This window comes from Nipponia nippon, unplaced genomic scaffold (assembly GCF_047370975.1).
Source record: "Nipponia nippon isolate SJK-2023a ecotype South Korea unplaced genomic scaffold, ASM4737097v1 scaffold_4, whole genome shotgun sequence".
NCBI classification, from domain to species: domain Eukaryota; kingdom Metazoa; phylum Chordata; class Aves; order Pelecaniformes; family Threskiornithidae; genus Nipponia; species Nipponia nippon.
In genome coordinates, this window is record NW_028262358.1 from 86,766,931 (window position 1) to 86,782,751 (window position 15,821).

A 15,821-nucleotide genomic window follows, 5' to 3' on the forward strand; every position below is an offset into this window, starting at 1 on the left:
GTGTGTTTTACCATTGCATAGGCTATCACATAATCCAAACCACTTAGTATACTTCAACTCTCAGTCTTCGGTATGGTAAGCAATAAGGCTGACCAGATTAGCCACACAACTTCAAGATACATAAATTCTGGTTGTCATGAATTCAGATCAGCTTCAATTCAAGATTAAATCAGTCCTGATCTCAAATTAAGCTATCTGGTAGCTCAGGAGGAGGACAATAAGACAAAAGACCCACTATCATGTGAAGAATTAAGACTATGTTACTAAGGTTTTCTTCCCTAACCAATCAATGAAGCAGAGAAACATGGAAAATTCCTCTCTCCAAATACAAGCGGTTCTTGTTCATCACATGCAATCTCAAGAAAAAAGTAGCCATGCAGCTGAAACCTGAAGTAGTAGCAGGTCCAGTCAACATGCAAATACAATGTCTGATACCAATATGAAAACAGATGCCAAGTGCTAAAGCAAGTGAACCATTTACTTTCAGACTAGTCAGTGATCACAGCTAATACTGCCATCTTGAATTTAATGATGTGGATAAGATACTTTTATTTTCATGTCTAGGATATCTTTCCAAATTTCTTTCTGCTTTGGTACTGAGACTAGTTTTTCCCACTATTTGAGGTCAATGGAAACTGGTTGAGCAGAGCTCCACAGCAAAGAATGTTACCAATGTGCTCATAAGGGATCTCTGAAATATTATTCGATACTATTGGTACTTTGCTATCCTCATGACCCGATGTGATCATATAACTTTGGATGATATCTTAAGTCTAAAATGTCCATGATGCTACACAGACAAAACTCAAAATTTGATAGACATTCTTTAAAGACACAGGACACAGGTTTAGGTGGAAAAAGAAGAAAATTCACATGAACAAGCAAGTAGTTTACAGCTCCTGAGCACACTTTTAAGAGATAATACTATTGAGGACCCCAAATTCGAATCAAGAACTTGCAGGCCTAGTCGCATAATTGTTGTGGGTCCTGTTGGATAAGGACAGAGGCAAGGGACAGAAGCAAGAAACAATAAGATATGCAGAACTGGGGGAAGGATCTCTCTTTTCGGCACTGAACTACTCTGAGGGAGTGGAAGATTGCCTGGGCATTCTTCAAATGAATGTAGATGGATTCATGACACAATACCAAACAGATTCAGGAAACTCAAAAGGAGTTTCTCTCAGGAAATCTCTCAGATGGCAACTATGAGTAGTGTTATCAACTCCAGATGTCCACTTAGGGGGCCCACAAACAACATCCAAAGACCCTGCTGACAATTCAGCTTCTGCAAATAAATTCTCTTTGGAGTAACCAGTCAAGAATAGAAAAAAATATATTCCTCAGCTCATTAGGAATCCAAATTCCCATTTCCAGGCTAGTCCTCCATACAAAACAGACTAGCATTATGGGAACAAGCACAGCCCCAAAAGACAATGCTGATGTTCCACTTGGAGGGGGAGAGAGATAAACTTTCTTCAGAAACAACTCAAGTAGGGTATCAGCATTACGATAGTTCCCAAGAGGAGATTCTCTTTTATTTGGTGACATCTATTGCACAGAATCTGGTAACTTAAGCCAGGTTTCCCAGCATTTGCAGTCACAGATGGGCTAAAAATCCAGGGCAATGCCAATGTTTGTCACCTAAGAAGGTGACAAATCAAGTGGCTGGAAAATATTTCCAGTGTGAAAAGACTTCATGTGCGCACACACACACACACAAATCTGTATCTACTGTATGTATGTAGTTCCTGCAGTACAGTTCAAGACAGATTTTACTATTTTATATCATAGTACTGTATGAACATCTTGTCGTAATGCAGTAATACCCATCAGCATCAAAGAAATCAGTGACAGGCATGCTGTTCTTGTCACTGCTTCAAACAACTGGGTATCCATCCTCTACTTCCTTTGAGCTCCTTGGTGCATGAATCCTTACAGACACACATTCATCAGAAAATTGAGCTGTGCCCAAGGCAGTCAGGAATAAAGCAATTACTTAATGACATGACACTCCCGAGAACAGTCTCCCTAACATCTTAGGAAGTGAGTACTTCCTGCTCACACTTAGGTGGAACCCATGCAACAGTCCATTCCCAAAACTAGGAGCGCAAGAGAATCGTCCAGTTCAGACAAGCCTGCATTTGCTTGACTGTCATCAGAACAAACCAGCTGTGCTGTGTGGTCAGAGAAAATGAACTTGTGTCTCACACTATGTCCTGAGTGTGTACAATATGAAAACAGAGGAATTCAAAAGGATCTGACTCTGAGAAGAAACAGACACCTAGTTGTGCTTCCTACCGGAGATGCAAAGAGGCAAACTGACCTTTACGAGTCAACAACAGAGGCCTTCAAGAAGAGGTAATCACTGACCTAAAACTCAGCAGATTAACAAGGTGACTACTTAAATATTTGCGAACTTCTGAAATAGTAAATGGCAAAGGCAACATTAAGAACAAAACCAAGATCCTGTAAGCGAAGTTTACAAATATTCCAAAGACTATTATACTGGAGTTAAGGTTGAAGGCTGCTGAGAGACAGCTGTCCACTGAAAGAGGGTAAGTGGTGGCCAGTGGGAGTGCTGGATTACAGACAAGAAAGCCAGCTCTCTGAGCGATGGAGTTTTGGTATTACTAAAATATCCTTCAAATCAGCAAGAAGATGACACAAAACAATGCAGTATTACAGAGGATGCCAATAGCTAGAGAACACCTTGCCAACTGAGTAACAAAAATATGGATACATAGCATGACAATCTTGCCACTGATACAAGTAATAACTGTAACAGCAGTCAGCCAGTCAAGTCCAAGGCAGAAGCATCCTTGAGTAAACAACATTCAGGAGTAAAAGGAATCCTGAAATGTCCGTAAAAAACTTCGCAGTTAAAACACTGATAAAATCAATAGTCATCAAAACCAGATTCATGAGGGAATTCTTAAAAAAAACCCTCAAATATAAGACAAGTAAAATATTAATCAAACCTCTCTCTTAGAAGTACCTTACTGTTAAGAGGAATAAAAGGTGGTTGATATGAAGCTAGTAAAAGAGTACTCTGGGGACTCTGAGAACTGCATACCAATCCAAAATCTGTATTAGAAGCATAATAAATTAATAAAAGAAGCGGCAAAATGCAAATCTTGGGGAAGAGTAAGCACAACTTTCGTAAAAAAAATAACAAATCACACTATACGTTTACTGGACTTATCTGAGGGAGCTGTGACAATGTGAATAATGGAGATCCAATTAATTTTCTAAAAGCATTAAAAGAAGTCCTTCAAAACCCCTAAAGATACCAACCTATTTTGGTAGTAAAATGATGATCCTTATATGGATAAATTATCAGTTAAAAGAAAAAAGGAAAAAAAAAACCCCAAACTCTCAGTGAGTTCCTGGAGGATCTGTACCAGGACCTCTGCTGTCCAGCATTTTTATAAACATTTGGAAAAGGGGGGTAGAGAACAAGGTGACAAAACATGCTGATAAAAGCAGGGTAGCAAAAACATGCCAACAGTAAAAGACTGAAGAGGACTGCACTCCATAACGTGGCATAGCAGACAAAACTAAAGTGTTGATAAAAACCCCAAACTGACTTTCACTAGGAAAAAATGCAATCCTAACTGCACCTACAGAAAAACAGGCTGTGTGTTAGGGGAAAATCCTAACACTGAAATAGGTACTACTCCTCAAGAAAGAAATCAGGGCTAAACCAGACAGTTTTAAGAAAACGTCGGTTCAATGCTCAGTCAAGAAGCAAGTCTAATGTTAGGAAATACTAGGAAAGGAATGCCGAATGAAGCAGAAAATCAGTACATCTACATGTTGACTGCTGAATAAACCTTTGGTCACCCATATGAGGAATGGGACAGTAAAGCTAAAAGATGGTATGGAATAGACACTACAGAAGAGAGAAGATGGGATATGACAGCGGCCTAACGAATCATGTCTTACGATGCATTCATTACAAGGCGTGAGAATAGTTTACTTTTTAATAAATGGAGAATATCACATGAAATAAGCAGGCATCAGGCTAAAAGGAGACAGACAGTAAGAGGGACTACTTTACTTGACATGAGAACTGTGTAACTCTGCGACAGACACTTAGGTGTGACGGTTCATACAGATTTTAAAACCAATTAGACAAATAATCAAAAAAACAGCTAAGACTTATTAACACAAGGATACCACTTCTGAATTGCAAATCATTAACAATGGAAACAATACATCAGGAAAATATCATTGTATGTGTCTGCTGATCATTTACTCTTTCTTATGCAACTGCTGTTAGCCATTCTCAGAACTCTGGTCTAAATGAATCTTCGGTAATGGCCCTCTTCGCATTTCATAACTGAATAAATGCCATTCTCATTAAAAAAAGTATTTTTTATGTTTTGTTTTATGTCAAATAATTTTTATATACCAGTACTGAACTTACCCCATCATAAAATAGCCTGTATGTAATCTCCCTTCACATGGCTTATGAAGAAAATGGCAAGAGATCTCCAGGTATGATTACGTTTTATGCAAAATACCAACATTAAATTCTTTGTATACTCCTAGGAACACACTGTCTTAATAATTCAATACATGCTACAAGTATATTTATTTATATAGCTTATAAATTATCACATAAACTATATTCAACAAAAGGCTTCCATATATCATAATATTTCAATGTATTATAAAAATAAGGTATATTTTATCCCAATCATCATTTTAAATTTTACCTTTATCTGGATCCAACTGTTCCTGGGAAAGAATTCCACACAACACTGGGTTCTTCCACACTCCCTTCTCTTGTGTAAGTGTAGTTAAAATGTGCAGTTCCCGGCTGCCATTTTCCATCAAGTTTTTATGAGCCACCTGAAGAATATATTTTACAAAACCAAGTATTGTTAAAAAAAGATACTAAGAACATGTGTCTTTTATACTCCTTTATACCTTATGTCAAAAAAAAACCCTTATCAGATAAAGAGTTAAATGCATAACAAAACAATCTTAATATTCAGCCTATATAAGTTTTACTTCTGCCTCTGTTGACTAAGATTTTGGCGGAGGAACCAAAACAACTGAGTGCCCCAAACTCACGTTGAGATTATTAACAGGGCTACTTCTTAAATTTCTGAAATAGGCCTCCCTTTTAAAAATGGATGAGCAAATTCTTTGGTCCACATATTGGTCTGGCATCAGCTGCCTAAACTCTTATTCTTTTCAACTCTTCAGCAGCAAAATCTTTACACACTGAAGACACTGAAAAAAATATTTTTGTAAAGGCGAACGATTTAAGCTGTAAGACCTCACTGCATGGTTCTATACAAATACGATGAAGGCAGGCTGGAGTCTTAAAATCAATTAAAATAGTTTCTACTGCATTTAGATACTAGGATAAATTCTGGAAGCAGATGTATGCTTGGGAGCAAACTACAGACCTGCAAAAATCTGTGGCTTAAGTAGCAATGCACAACTAACACTGGTCCTTAAAAAAAAGAAAGGGCTCATCTCCATTTTTCTGTTACTTTTCTACCTGCTCTGATGGCTGTGAAACCTCCTGGCACCAAACACACCTCTTCAGAACTGATTTACATCAGGCAGTTGCTAGTCAAAATTCACTCTAAAAATCAGCCTTGCATCTTCCTATGTCATTTAGGCTGAGAATCCTGAGGTAACTGTATCTGGTCTTTTTCACTATTATTCCTTCCTTCTCCCTAACCCCCACTTTTTTTTTCATTAACTGTAGGCAGGACCTCCCACTACATACTTCTGATAAATGCTGAGGAGCTGAACTTGTTTCAACACCCTCCTTTAAAGCAGAGCTCTAATCCTTAACCAGCTAGTGTCCTGTGGGAGATGTAACAATCCTGCAGTATCGACAGATCTTTCATTCATAAGAAGTCTCAAATGTACAACCATAAATAGTAAAGAATGACTTATATATTATTTCATTTCTAACAGTGTTAATAGACAAACATCTTTTAAAACATGAGCTTTCTTTCAAGTATCTGAAAACATTTTTTTTCTCCATGGCTGCTACATGAACTATGACAGACAAATGATATGACTGACAGCAATTACTACAGAGTACATATGATTTCCAGCCGAAGGCCTAGATCTTTATCAGCCACCAGGAAACAAGTCTTCAGACATGCTACATACTTAATATCCTTAGGTTTCCAAACCATTCTTAAAAGCTATTACGTCTTCATTTCATGAATCAAACTCACCTGTACAAAAGCCTGAAATTCTTCCCATTTATTTTCAGGTAAATCAAGAGGCAGACACAGTAGAAGTTCAATACAGCTTCTGGAAGTCAAATGGGAATATTATTCGAGGCAACTTTTGGCTTTTAAAATGTATAATCAACAATTCTTTATTCTAGTATCCAAATAGTTATTTGTTTGAAATGCCAAAGTCACAAAACAGTTTGCTTTCTTTCAACATACAAAGAAAAGGTGGTCATGGATACTCCTGCAGAAACTATAAGAGCAAACACTCTAAAAGACACCAATTTAAAAAAAAAATTGGATTTATCATTGAAGTCCAACCCTGTAACAGCCTGTGTAAATTGATGCACTTTCAGATTGCATACAGATCAATAGTAGCAAAGTGTTTCAGGCCAGGGATGTTGGCTTGTCCTAGATCAGGAGTCCTTCTCAAGACCGCCCCATTTCCAACAACCAAAGATATTCTCTCTCACATACAGCATTCACCATAAGGAAGGAAGGTGCTTCACAACCTGTTTAGAATTTCTATAGATTGTGAACTGGATTGGGAAAGCATTTAGACAGTGAAAAGTTCATACCAAACAGGTTGGTTTTAGTAACTGAAAAACATACTCACAGTGCTAAACGTTCAAGCACAAAGGCTACATTTTCACACTCAGAGGTAAGATAAGGTCGTGCTTTAACATAACTTCGGATAGCCACTGTATACACCTCTAACAGGGGCAGAGGGTCTTCCGATGTTTTCCACTTTTCTGCATACTCCAGCAAAGTCTGTTTAGGAAAAGGAAAAAATAACCCCAAAATTCAGGAACAAATATAAATTTTTAGTTTTATACTCCTCACTAGTAGACTATCCTTAATGATGACATCTGTCTCCGTAATATGAATTACACGTTCTCAAAGCATGCCTTTTTTCCTTAAAATTTATTGTTTCATTAACAACTGGAACTTAAATTCCACACACGATCATGCTCTGATCATATAAAAACGTTATGAGTGACACTTCCCCCCTATTATATCACCATACGATTCATTTTACATTCATATTTTCCAAATACACAAGCCTGGAGAGCGTAAATGGGAACACAGATGCTTAACTTTTTTTTTTTTTTCCAGAAATTCACAATTAAGGGACTGAAAACTCGTTTTTTAAACATTTACCTCTACAGTTCAGCTTCTACAGCAAGTAAATTTGAAAGTATTAGCCTTTATTTTAACTCCCCTACTTTCAGGAACAGTTTTACATTTCCTCTCTCTTGACACCTTGCCAATACAGGTATCCTGAGGATATAGTTTTTTACATGGTCCTGAAAGGAATATGAACTATGCATTTTAAAGACAGCAAAAACTCATTAGTCAAAAAGCTGTTTTCTTATTTGCCACATGAATACCTACAAACAGTGATTTCGAAATAAAACTCATGAGAGTGATGGAATAACCACCACCACCCAAAGTAGAAAAGGCTTCCGTTCATTTTATTTAGGGCCAGGGAACTCAGACACACATTAAGGTGGAGTAGCTAGTAAGGTTCTCCTACCAGCATCCAAACCATGTCCCCTTAGATCTCTGCTCTCAAGCCTGAGGCAGCTTAACGGCTGAAGGTTTCAGCCTGTCGTATTAAGATGATCAATTTTGCTGTTTGGTTTTTGGGGTTATAACAGGCAGAAAGCTCAAAGTAACAGATAGCAATTCAGGTTGTCTGACACCCAGGGCCATTAGAATAAGTTGTTTGGAGTAATGTTCAATGGAGCTGTGAGTAACCTGAAGGACAGAGACTCCACACCCTCTGTAGGCAACCTCCTTCTGTGCCTGACTACCATTTATTGTGATTCCTGTGCCCCGTCCCAGTACCTAGATGCAGTCCCATGGGTACTGAATAGAGGGATTAATCTCCCTCAACCTGCTGGCCACGCTCTTGATGGCACAGCTGAGGGTGTAGCCGGCACTCTGTCGCAAGGGCACGCTGCTGGCTGTTCAGGAGGAGCGCTGGGTTGATGTCCGCAGAGCTGCTCCCCAGCCTCTACTGGTGCGTGGGGCTACTCCCTCCCACACGCAGGGCTTTGCGCTCGCCTGAGCTGAACTACATGTCAGCCCATTCCCCCAGGCGGTTGAGGTCCCTCTCAATAGTCTCCCTGACCTCCTGACTGTTCCCATCAATTCAGTATCATCTGCAAACGTGCTGAGAAGGTACTCTGTCCCCTCATCCAGTTCGCTAATAAAGAAATTAGAGAGTATTTGCTCCAGCGTCAAGCCTTGATAGGATGCCACAAGTGGCCAGCTGCCGTCTGCACTTTGTACTACTAAGCACAAGTCTTTGAGACCCACGGTTCAGCCACCTTATTATATTGCCTGGATAAGTGGACTATTTCATAGATTTGTTTATAAGGATACTATGGGAGACGAAGTCCAAGGCCTCGCTGATGTCAGGCAGAAAACCATCTGCCGCTATCCCCTCATCTGCAGAACCAGCTTCATCACAGAAGGAAATCAGGTTTGTCAGTGTGAAAGCATTTTACATAGCTCATATATTATACATAGCTCAATAAGGTCATTTAGCAAAAGTCATGGTTCCCCTTTTTATTAACATCAGCTGTAATTAAAACAATTTTGACAATATTGGTTCAGAGCCTTCTGGACAATAAAGCTCTTCTGCTACAGAATCCCCCACATACCTGAACAAAAAAAACAAAACAAAGTAGTTCTCAACTCATTTTAACATGCAAATACTAAAATACTTTTTAATTTTTACTATGCAAATGTAAAAATCTTAATGAACTTGCTATGTCTGGGATATAATGCAGCTCAAACAATAAATGTGGACTTTGAGCAAGTTGACTCTGGCTTTATGTATTAGAAAGTAAGAAAACCAAACGTTAATTCCTCAGGATAGGCAAGTCAGTCACATTAAACACAAGACAAAACAAAACTAGGTTTATTCCTGTCTTCAACTCTACTAAGCTTAGAGTAAGTTAAATTCAGCATTGCCCTGTCTGTGTTAGACATCTGTACTGAGTTAGTTAGTGGTACTATTAAGAACATACTTAAAATTCTCATATTTGGCAGTATCCAAAATAAACCCTCTTGATAAAAAATGTCAACTATATTAACTGGATCAGAGAACTGTTTCATGTGGTTATTCACAATCACAATACTGCTGCCAGGTTATAGCACAGGCAAAACACGGGCCAAAGGTATCCCAGTCAAGGACATAATAGGTAAGAAATACACAGGTTTTGGCAAACTGTTGCATTAAAACCTATTTTGGTTTTAAAGGAGGTCTTAATACACAGTCACCTTAAAAGAAGTTACATACTCAACCTTTCTGCTGCAGTAGAAGATGCTTCTGCAGCATCTAGTGCTCCCTACTGGAACCTTGAACCCGACTGGAATATTGTCTGTTTTACTGTAACACCCAATATGATGCTCTCCTAACAGCAGCAAAAAAGCACCACAGATTATGGCAGACAAATCAAGGAAGAGTAAAATGCAGCGGAAGCATGAAAGAAGCAACAAAGGAAGAATGGATAAACAAGCTAACAATGTTAGCAAACATCTATTTCGGTACCATTTGGCAATTTTGATCAATGCAGTAGAATAATTAGATCAGAACAAAGGAGTCTGCTTCAAAGAATCTTAAAAGAAACTCGAGTAAAAAGTCTCCCTCTGCCCAAATACTCACACAATCAGATGTACTATGATTTCAGTTATTGATTTGTCACAGATGACATGTTTAAGGACGCTAGTGGTAAAATGGCAAAGCTGAAGAAAAAACAGCCTATGAAAGTGTACTTTACATCCTTCACTCTTTGGGTCTTGAAGCAATATTTTGGGCGGAACAGGCGTGAGTGGTTTCTTCCCCTTATCCACCTGACAGAAGTATCCATATTAAAAGAACAAACAGGACAAGCTTCAGGTTTACATGAATGCCGTAGACTTGCGGAAGAAACCCCTCTCTACTTAACTTGATGTTGCTTCTTGTTAAGAATACAGCAGAGCAATCAATGCAGCACCTTGCACAGTACAGTACTATAGAAAATTTAAAATAAAAAGCATACTTGTATAATCCTTTTTCCTTAAGGAATAGACTACTTCTTTTAAGTGATTTGGTACAACTTTTATTTTTGCACTGGAGAAAACAACACACAACTGCTTTTTGTTATATGAATATTACAGCATAACCAATTTTCACTTGCTTAAAAGAAACAACTCTCCCTGCAAAGGGGAAACGTGAAAACAAGTTGCTGGTAACATTATGAATAAAAGAGGGACAAGCATGGTAATAAAACATTCAGCATAGCTTACTGCTCATATGGATTCTTAAGTATGCTGGGAAAATTCTTTGTGTGAGCTTGGAATGCTACCTAGCTCAAACAGGGAGTCAGCTTCGTAATCGGAGTTAAAACTAATGTTGTGCCCATGAATTACTTTTCTTTCCTGACTAATTTGAAACAACATATTTCTTCTTTTAGATTAAATATTTAAAAAAAAAAACCCACAAAACAAACAAGTGGTAGCTAACATATCAGACCAAGGCAGTAACAGGTTGCACAAACTGCCATTCGGTTTTATCCAGCTGATTGTCCAAACTTGCTAGAGCTGGTCTGGCCATCATGAATTTGCCAAACAGCTTCTGCCAGTAAGATAAATTTATATTTAGGAAATTGATATATGAAGTCATTAATCCTGTTTAATATCAGAAACACTAGGTTAACCTGTTAAAGACTTGATGCAAATCTCATTTTGAACGTGTGGCCCATCTACCTTTACTAGTGTCCTCTTCAGAAGTCTGCAACAAGATTAATGCAAGCTTTGGCAAGTGAAGGACATCTTAAAGTTGGCTACCAAGCCAGGACAACGTACCCTAAAAGTCTCAAACTGTTGAGTTGAGAAGGAGAAGGAAGCAGGGAGATGTAACTAAGCAATTGGTCATCTGAGAAGCGTGACTGAAAAATTATCCAGAGGATACTCACCAGACATTGCAAAGACTGACAGCAACACCTAGAACCTAAAGAAGAAACCAATCGCCCCCATAGAGAGAGACCAATCCATAAAGCAAGCCATGACAAGTGACCATGGAGACCTGTAACAACCAGATCAGAAGATCACAAGTTTCATGGGGCAGGAAAGAGAGACCTTACAGGTAGTCAGCATCCTAAAAAGCCTCCAGCTAGGCAGTATCACCATCTGATCTGCACAAGGGAGGATACTGGAGATTGCAGGCCCATCGTGCCACAGTCCAGCTGGAAATCTCCCAGATAATTAGGAACTTTAGAGAAGTATCATGGAGTCATTAACATCAGAAAATTGGATTGGGGAAGAACTACAAAAGCACTTGCAGAACCTATGAAAGCCCAACCAACACTACTCCAATCCACGTCCAGATTAATAAGGATAAATTGAAGCAAATAAAATTTAATTTTGAAAATATGAAGTTTAGTAGTAGTTAACCAAAACCAAAATAAAAGTATATATAATCAACACATGGGAAAATTCCCCAAATCCACCACCTAACAAAAAACATTTAGTACCTTGGTGAGCTGTTACTACCAATATTGTCCTTTAAAAGTGGCGCGTACAGATGCAAACACACTGCATAAAGCAAGCAAAGAAGTTTGCACTATAATATAGTGGCACTAAATTCAGCATTAAATAGTGCTATTTTTATCTCGTATATATAGATCAGTCACTTCCAAGCCTTTACATGAACTATATTAAGCACTTACGCCCACCACGCCCTTCAAAAGTATTCATCAGTATGACAGATTTCCTTGTCTGGATGTCCCCAGACTATACAGCACTGCCACTGTACAAAGAAAATCAAATTCATTCTGCTTTGCTTAATGAATCATTGTTGTGCTCTGCTTACAACCATAAAAAGAAAGAATTTTACCCCCAGCCCTGGGCCTCATTAAGTTATTTATCTCCCTAGTCAGGACATGCTTGTTAATCAAGCCAAGTACTGTATTCAGAGCACAGCAGCAAAGTTTTGTTCCTCTCTGAGACCGAAACGGGCATTTTATTTCAGCAGCAGCTTACACAGTCAAGAATGCTCCAAAAAAATGCAATAATTTCAATTTGTACAATAAAAATCAATAAGTATTATACCTGTGATTTAAACTGTGGAAAATATTTAGCTATGGGTAATATTCAAATAATACATTTTATCTTTTTCAATCTTTGTCAGAACGCTTACGTGAATGCTGCAGTAGCAATGCACCCACCGGCGGATGCTTTTCTACTTTCAAAAATTATACTGAGCAACCTTCTTTGCTACAACTACCCCTGCAATACCAAAGCTGTGTTAAAAATATGTTTCATACTAAAAGAAGGCATTATTTACTATTAACCAGAGTTTCAGAGTTTCACACGTACAGTCTACACCTACATGTTTCTTCAGCTCTTAAGATCAGATTCTCACCCCTGCCCTTATCAGGATAAGGGCAAGCTTACTTGAATACATTAGAACGTGCCTGGGACTGCCATTTCCATTCCCTGCTAAGCCCACGGGACTAAGAGGCAGGGGAAGTGACAGACCGTGGTCACACAGGTAAGCTGCACCTCTCAAACCATTCCAGTAACTAGCAAAACCTTTATTTTGGTGACTTTCCTCAAGCACATCCACACAGGAGAAGAGTCCAAGCAACAAGCACGAAACAATCAAGTTATCTGGAGATGAGCCTTTAGGAGCTGCACACAAAGAGTGGCTGCAAGAATGCCCTCCATGAAGTCAACTTCCCCAGCGGCAGAGGTAGCTAAGCGATGACTGAGCTCCATGTGAATAGCCGGGTTCAGGAGCGACAGCACTTCTCAGTGAGATCACTCTGCCACTTCATGTTCACGTGGAGCACGTTCCCACAAAGGCAGGGCTCCCCTCGGTTGGCACAATCCCATTACCCGCTCCTCCAGTACCTCTCAATAACCAACTGACCCAGCAGAGCAGCTGTTTTCACAGGAACGATCAAAGGGTCTGATTCAAGAAAAAAGGGCAGGCCTTATTCAAGGGTGGTGAAGGATGGCTACAATTCTGTTAGGACCAACAGAAATTTCAAAAGAAAGTGAAGGCTACAGTCAAGAAAGAGGATAACATAAGAACATCAGTGAAGCAGGTCTCCCATATCAACCATGCACATGATTTAAGAAACAACTTCTTGGCTTAAGATTCTCCCTTGTGAAGAAGGCAGGGTTGCTCTAATGACCAGAGCCATTCACAGCTTGTATCATTAGATGGATCATGAGCAAGTGAAAATGAATTGGGGATCCTGAGTTTGCTATCATCATATAGAGGAAGGTGCAGAGAGATGCTGTACACCCTGATGAGCCTGACACTGCAACTACTTCAGTCAAGTCAGGTTCCACTGACTACTCTGGACTGGTTTAGAGTTGGATGCTTAGGATTGAAGGGACTGAAGGGAAGAAGACATATACCATAACTTGATCCAGAACAAAGACTTCCTAAAGACTAGATCAGGAGAAAAGAAGCTGACGTTGCTTACTAAACTCTGCTAAATGCCTTGGAGTGTCAACGACCCCACAGTATGGACTGCAGCACGGTAGATTAGATCTATCGCAGCAATGTGGATTAATATGCTATGTCAGGAACAATGTGTAGCCATAATGGGTCTGTATGGAGATGGTGAGGGATCACTCAGAACAAGAAACATTTTGAACAGGAGACTACCTGCAAACTGAAGGCAGTCAGCCACGAGACTCATATACAAAGAGCACCCACATCAAACAGGTACTCAAGAACAGCTTATGCACAATGTCACCAGGCAGCATGCTGCAACCATGTGTGGTCAAGGTCCATTAGATTCCACCCCTGGGTAGAAAGCCCATCTACATGAGGCTTGTTAGGGGAAAATGACAAGAACTGAATGACAACAAAGATTGCCAGTAGTGATGATGGAGGATGTAGCAGTCTGAGCAAAGGAACTAAGGTGTTGCAGCAATGACTCTGGAACACTTCATCTTGACAAATCTCCCAGAAAAAGCAAGACTAGGTGAAGTCTCCTTCACATACCCAAATACTGAACTGGATGGGGCAGGGGCATAACCTCTAGCAACACTTCAAGGATAAAGAAGTTTCTCTGTCTTAAATAAATATGTATGTAATTCACATATGTGCAAATACACACACAGGCTATCATATTAAGACAAACCTCCCTTCAGGTACATTCTTCTTGCTTTGGGACTGTGACAATTTTGTTTTTCTCAAATCAAACAATTTTTTTTGTTACCGGAAAAAACAAATTGGACAAATAAGCTACAAAACCAAAGGGGGTATAAGTAAATTTAAGAAATTAATATAGTTTCAGAGATGACAGCCTTAACATGTGTTATCTGTAAAGTATTTCTGTAACTACTAAAAAAGACTTAAACTTGAGTCTTACGCTTCCTCTGTAAGAAAACTACTCCTTTTCTAAATTCCACATTATCAGTTACTCTGAAAATCCAAAGACAACCACATTGGCTAACATACATGGTGAACATTCTTGGCTAGCGTACCATGTCAGTGAAGTTCAACACTCAGTTTCGTGGCATCCAAAAATTTTATATAGCAAAATGTATACTTTATGGCGTATGAGAAGTTTAAGCAGTACTGGAATAAGCCAAACCAAACAGGGAACAATTTATATAATTTGAGAAAGTGTATACTTTTTTGGTGGATGGAGGAGATGATTTGAGATATTTGTTGATGGTGGGGATAATAAGAATAAAGCATTTTCAACAGCATGAGGGAATTTACAAGTTATAACTTCTCTTATGGACTCCTATCAAATTTGGTATATTCTGCAGTCATGCTACTCAGTATGCATGGGAATTATTGCCAAACTGTTACGTGAATGCAAACAAAACATCATGCCTCAGAGTAGGTATGCCAATGCTCCTCCTTTCTCAGGTAGAACCGTTGTGTTTCCCCTCAGTGCGGCAGAAAGTAAGGTAATTTAAAACCCAGCAAAAAAAAAAAAGAGGCAAGACTCTTCATATTTATGTGTGTAAACCCATAGACACCAACCACAGAATATGATGGTTAACACCTATACTCTTGAACAACACAAACCCATCAAATCCACATATTATCTAAACAGCTAAGCTAAATAATATTACATAATTATAAAAATAGTTATCAAGGAGCGTGTGACAACCTAGGGTGTTCAGTGACACTTTTTTTTTTTAAGTTTTGACATTGTCTTTATTGCTGTCCAAACACAGTTAAATACTGAGTGTATCAGTGAGGCACCTAAGCCAAGCTCACAACCTTTCACTTCAAACTGCCTGGAATCAAAACTCATCTGTAATTTTTAAACAAAAAACGCTGACATTTTTCCACCTGTCAATGTGACCAACAAGTAGTTCAGTACAGGAATAGCTCTTCCAGGTTTAATAAGTAGTAGCATCACAAAAGTTAAAGGAGTTTTGATTATTTACATCACAATGCCGACAGCTGCAAGAACGTAAGGTAGACATTAGTTTAAAATGTGACTATTTAGTACTTAATTTGTTATGTCATAACACTTCGCACTTGAACAAAAAATATTGGTTGATTGTCTAAATCAAGAGCCACCCAGACTTTTGGTATCCTGACAAATTTCCAACTTCATGTAA

The 15,821-nt window shown here is 38.8% G+C and overlaps 1 protein-coding gene across 3 annotated transcripts in view; it reads right to left on the reverse strand.

Annotated features, from left to right (window-relative positions):
* The window catches only part of ZNF292 (zinc finger protein 292), a 56,504-nt gene that overhangs the window by 18,884 nt on the left and 21,799 nt on the right, over positions 1-15,821 (reverse strand). For 2 of the 3 annotated variants that reach the window (XM_087773622.1, XM_087773623.1), the window contains exons 2-4: positions 6,832-6,986; positions 6,216-6,294; positions 4,722-4,857 (exon numbers count right to left, since the gene is read on the reverse strand). The exons of the other annotated variant lie outside the window; for it this stretch is intronic. In XM_087773622.1, the coding sequence (XP_087629748.1) occupies positions 4,722-4,857; positions 6,216-6,294; positions 6,832-6,986 (370 nt within the window). The remainder of the gene's footprint in view (positions 1-4,721; positions 4,858-6,215; positions 6,295-6,831; positions 6,987-15,821) is intronic. 3 annotated transcript variants of the gene reach the window in all.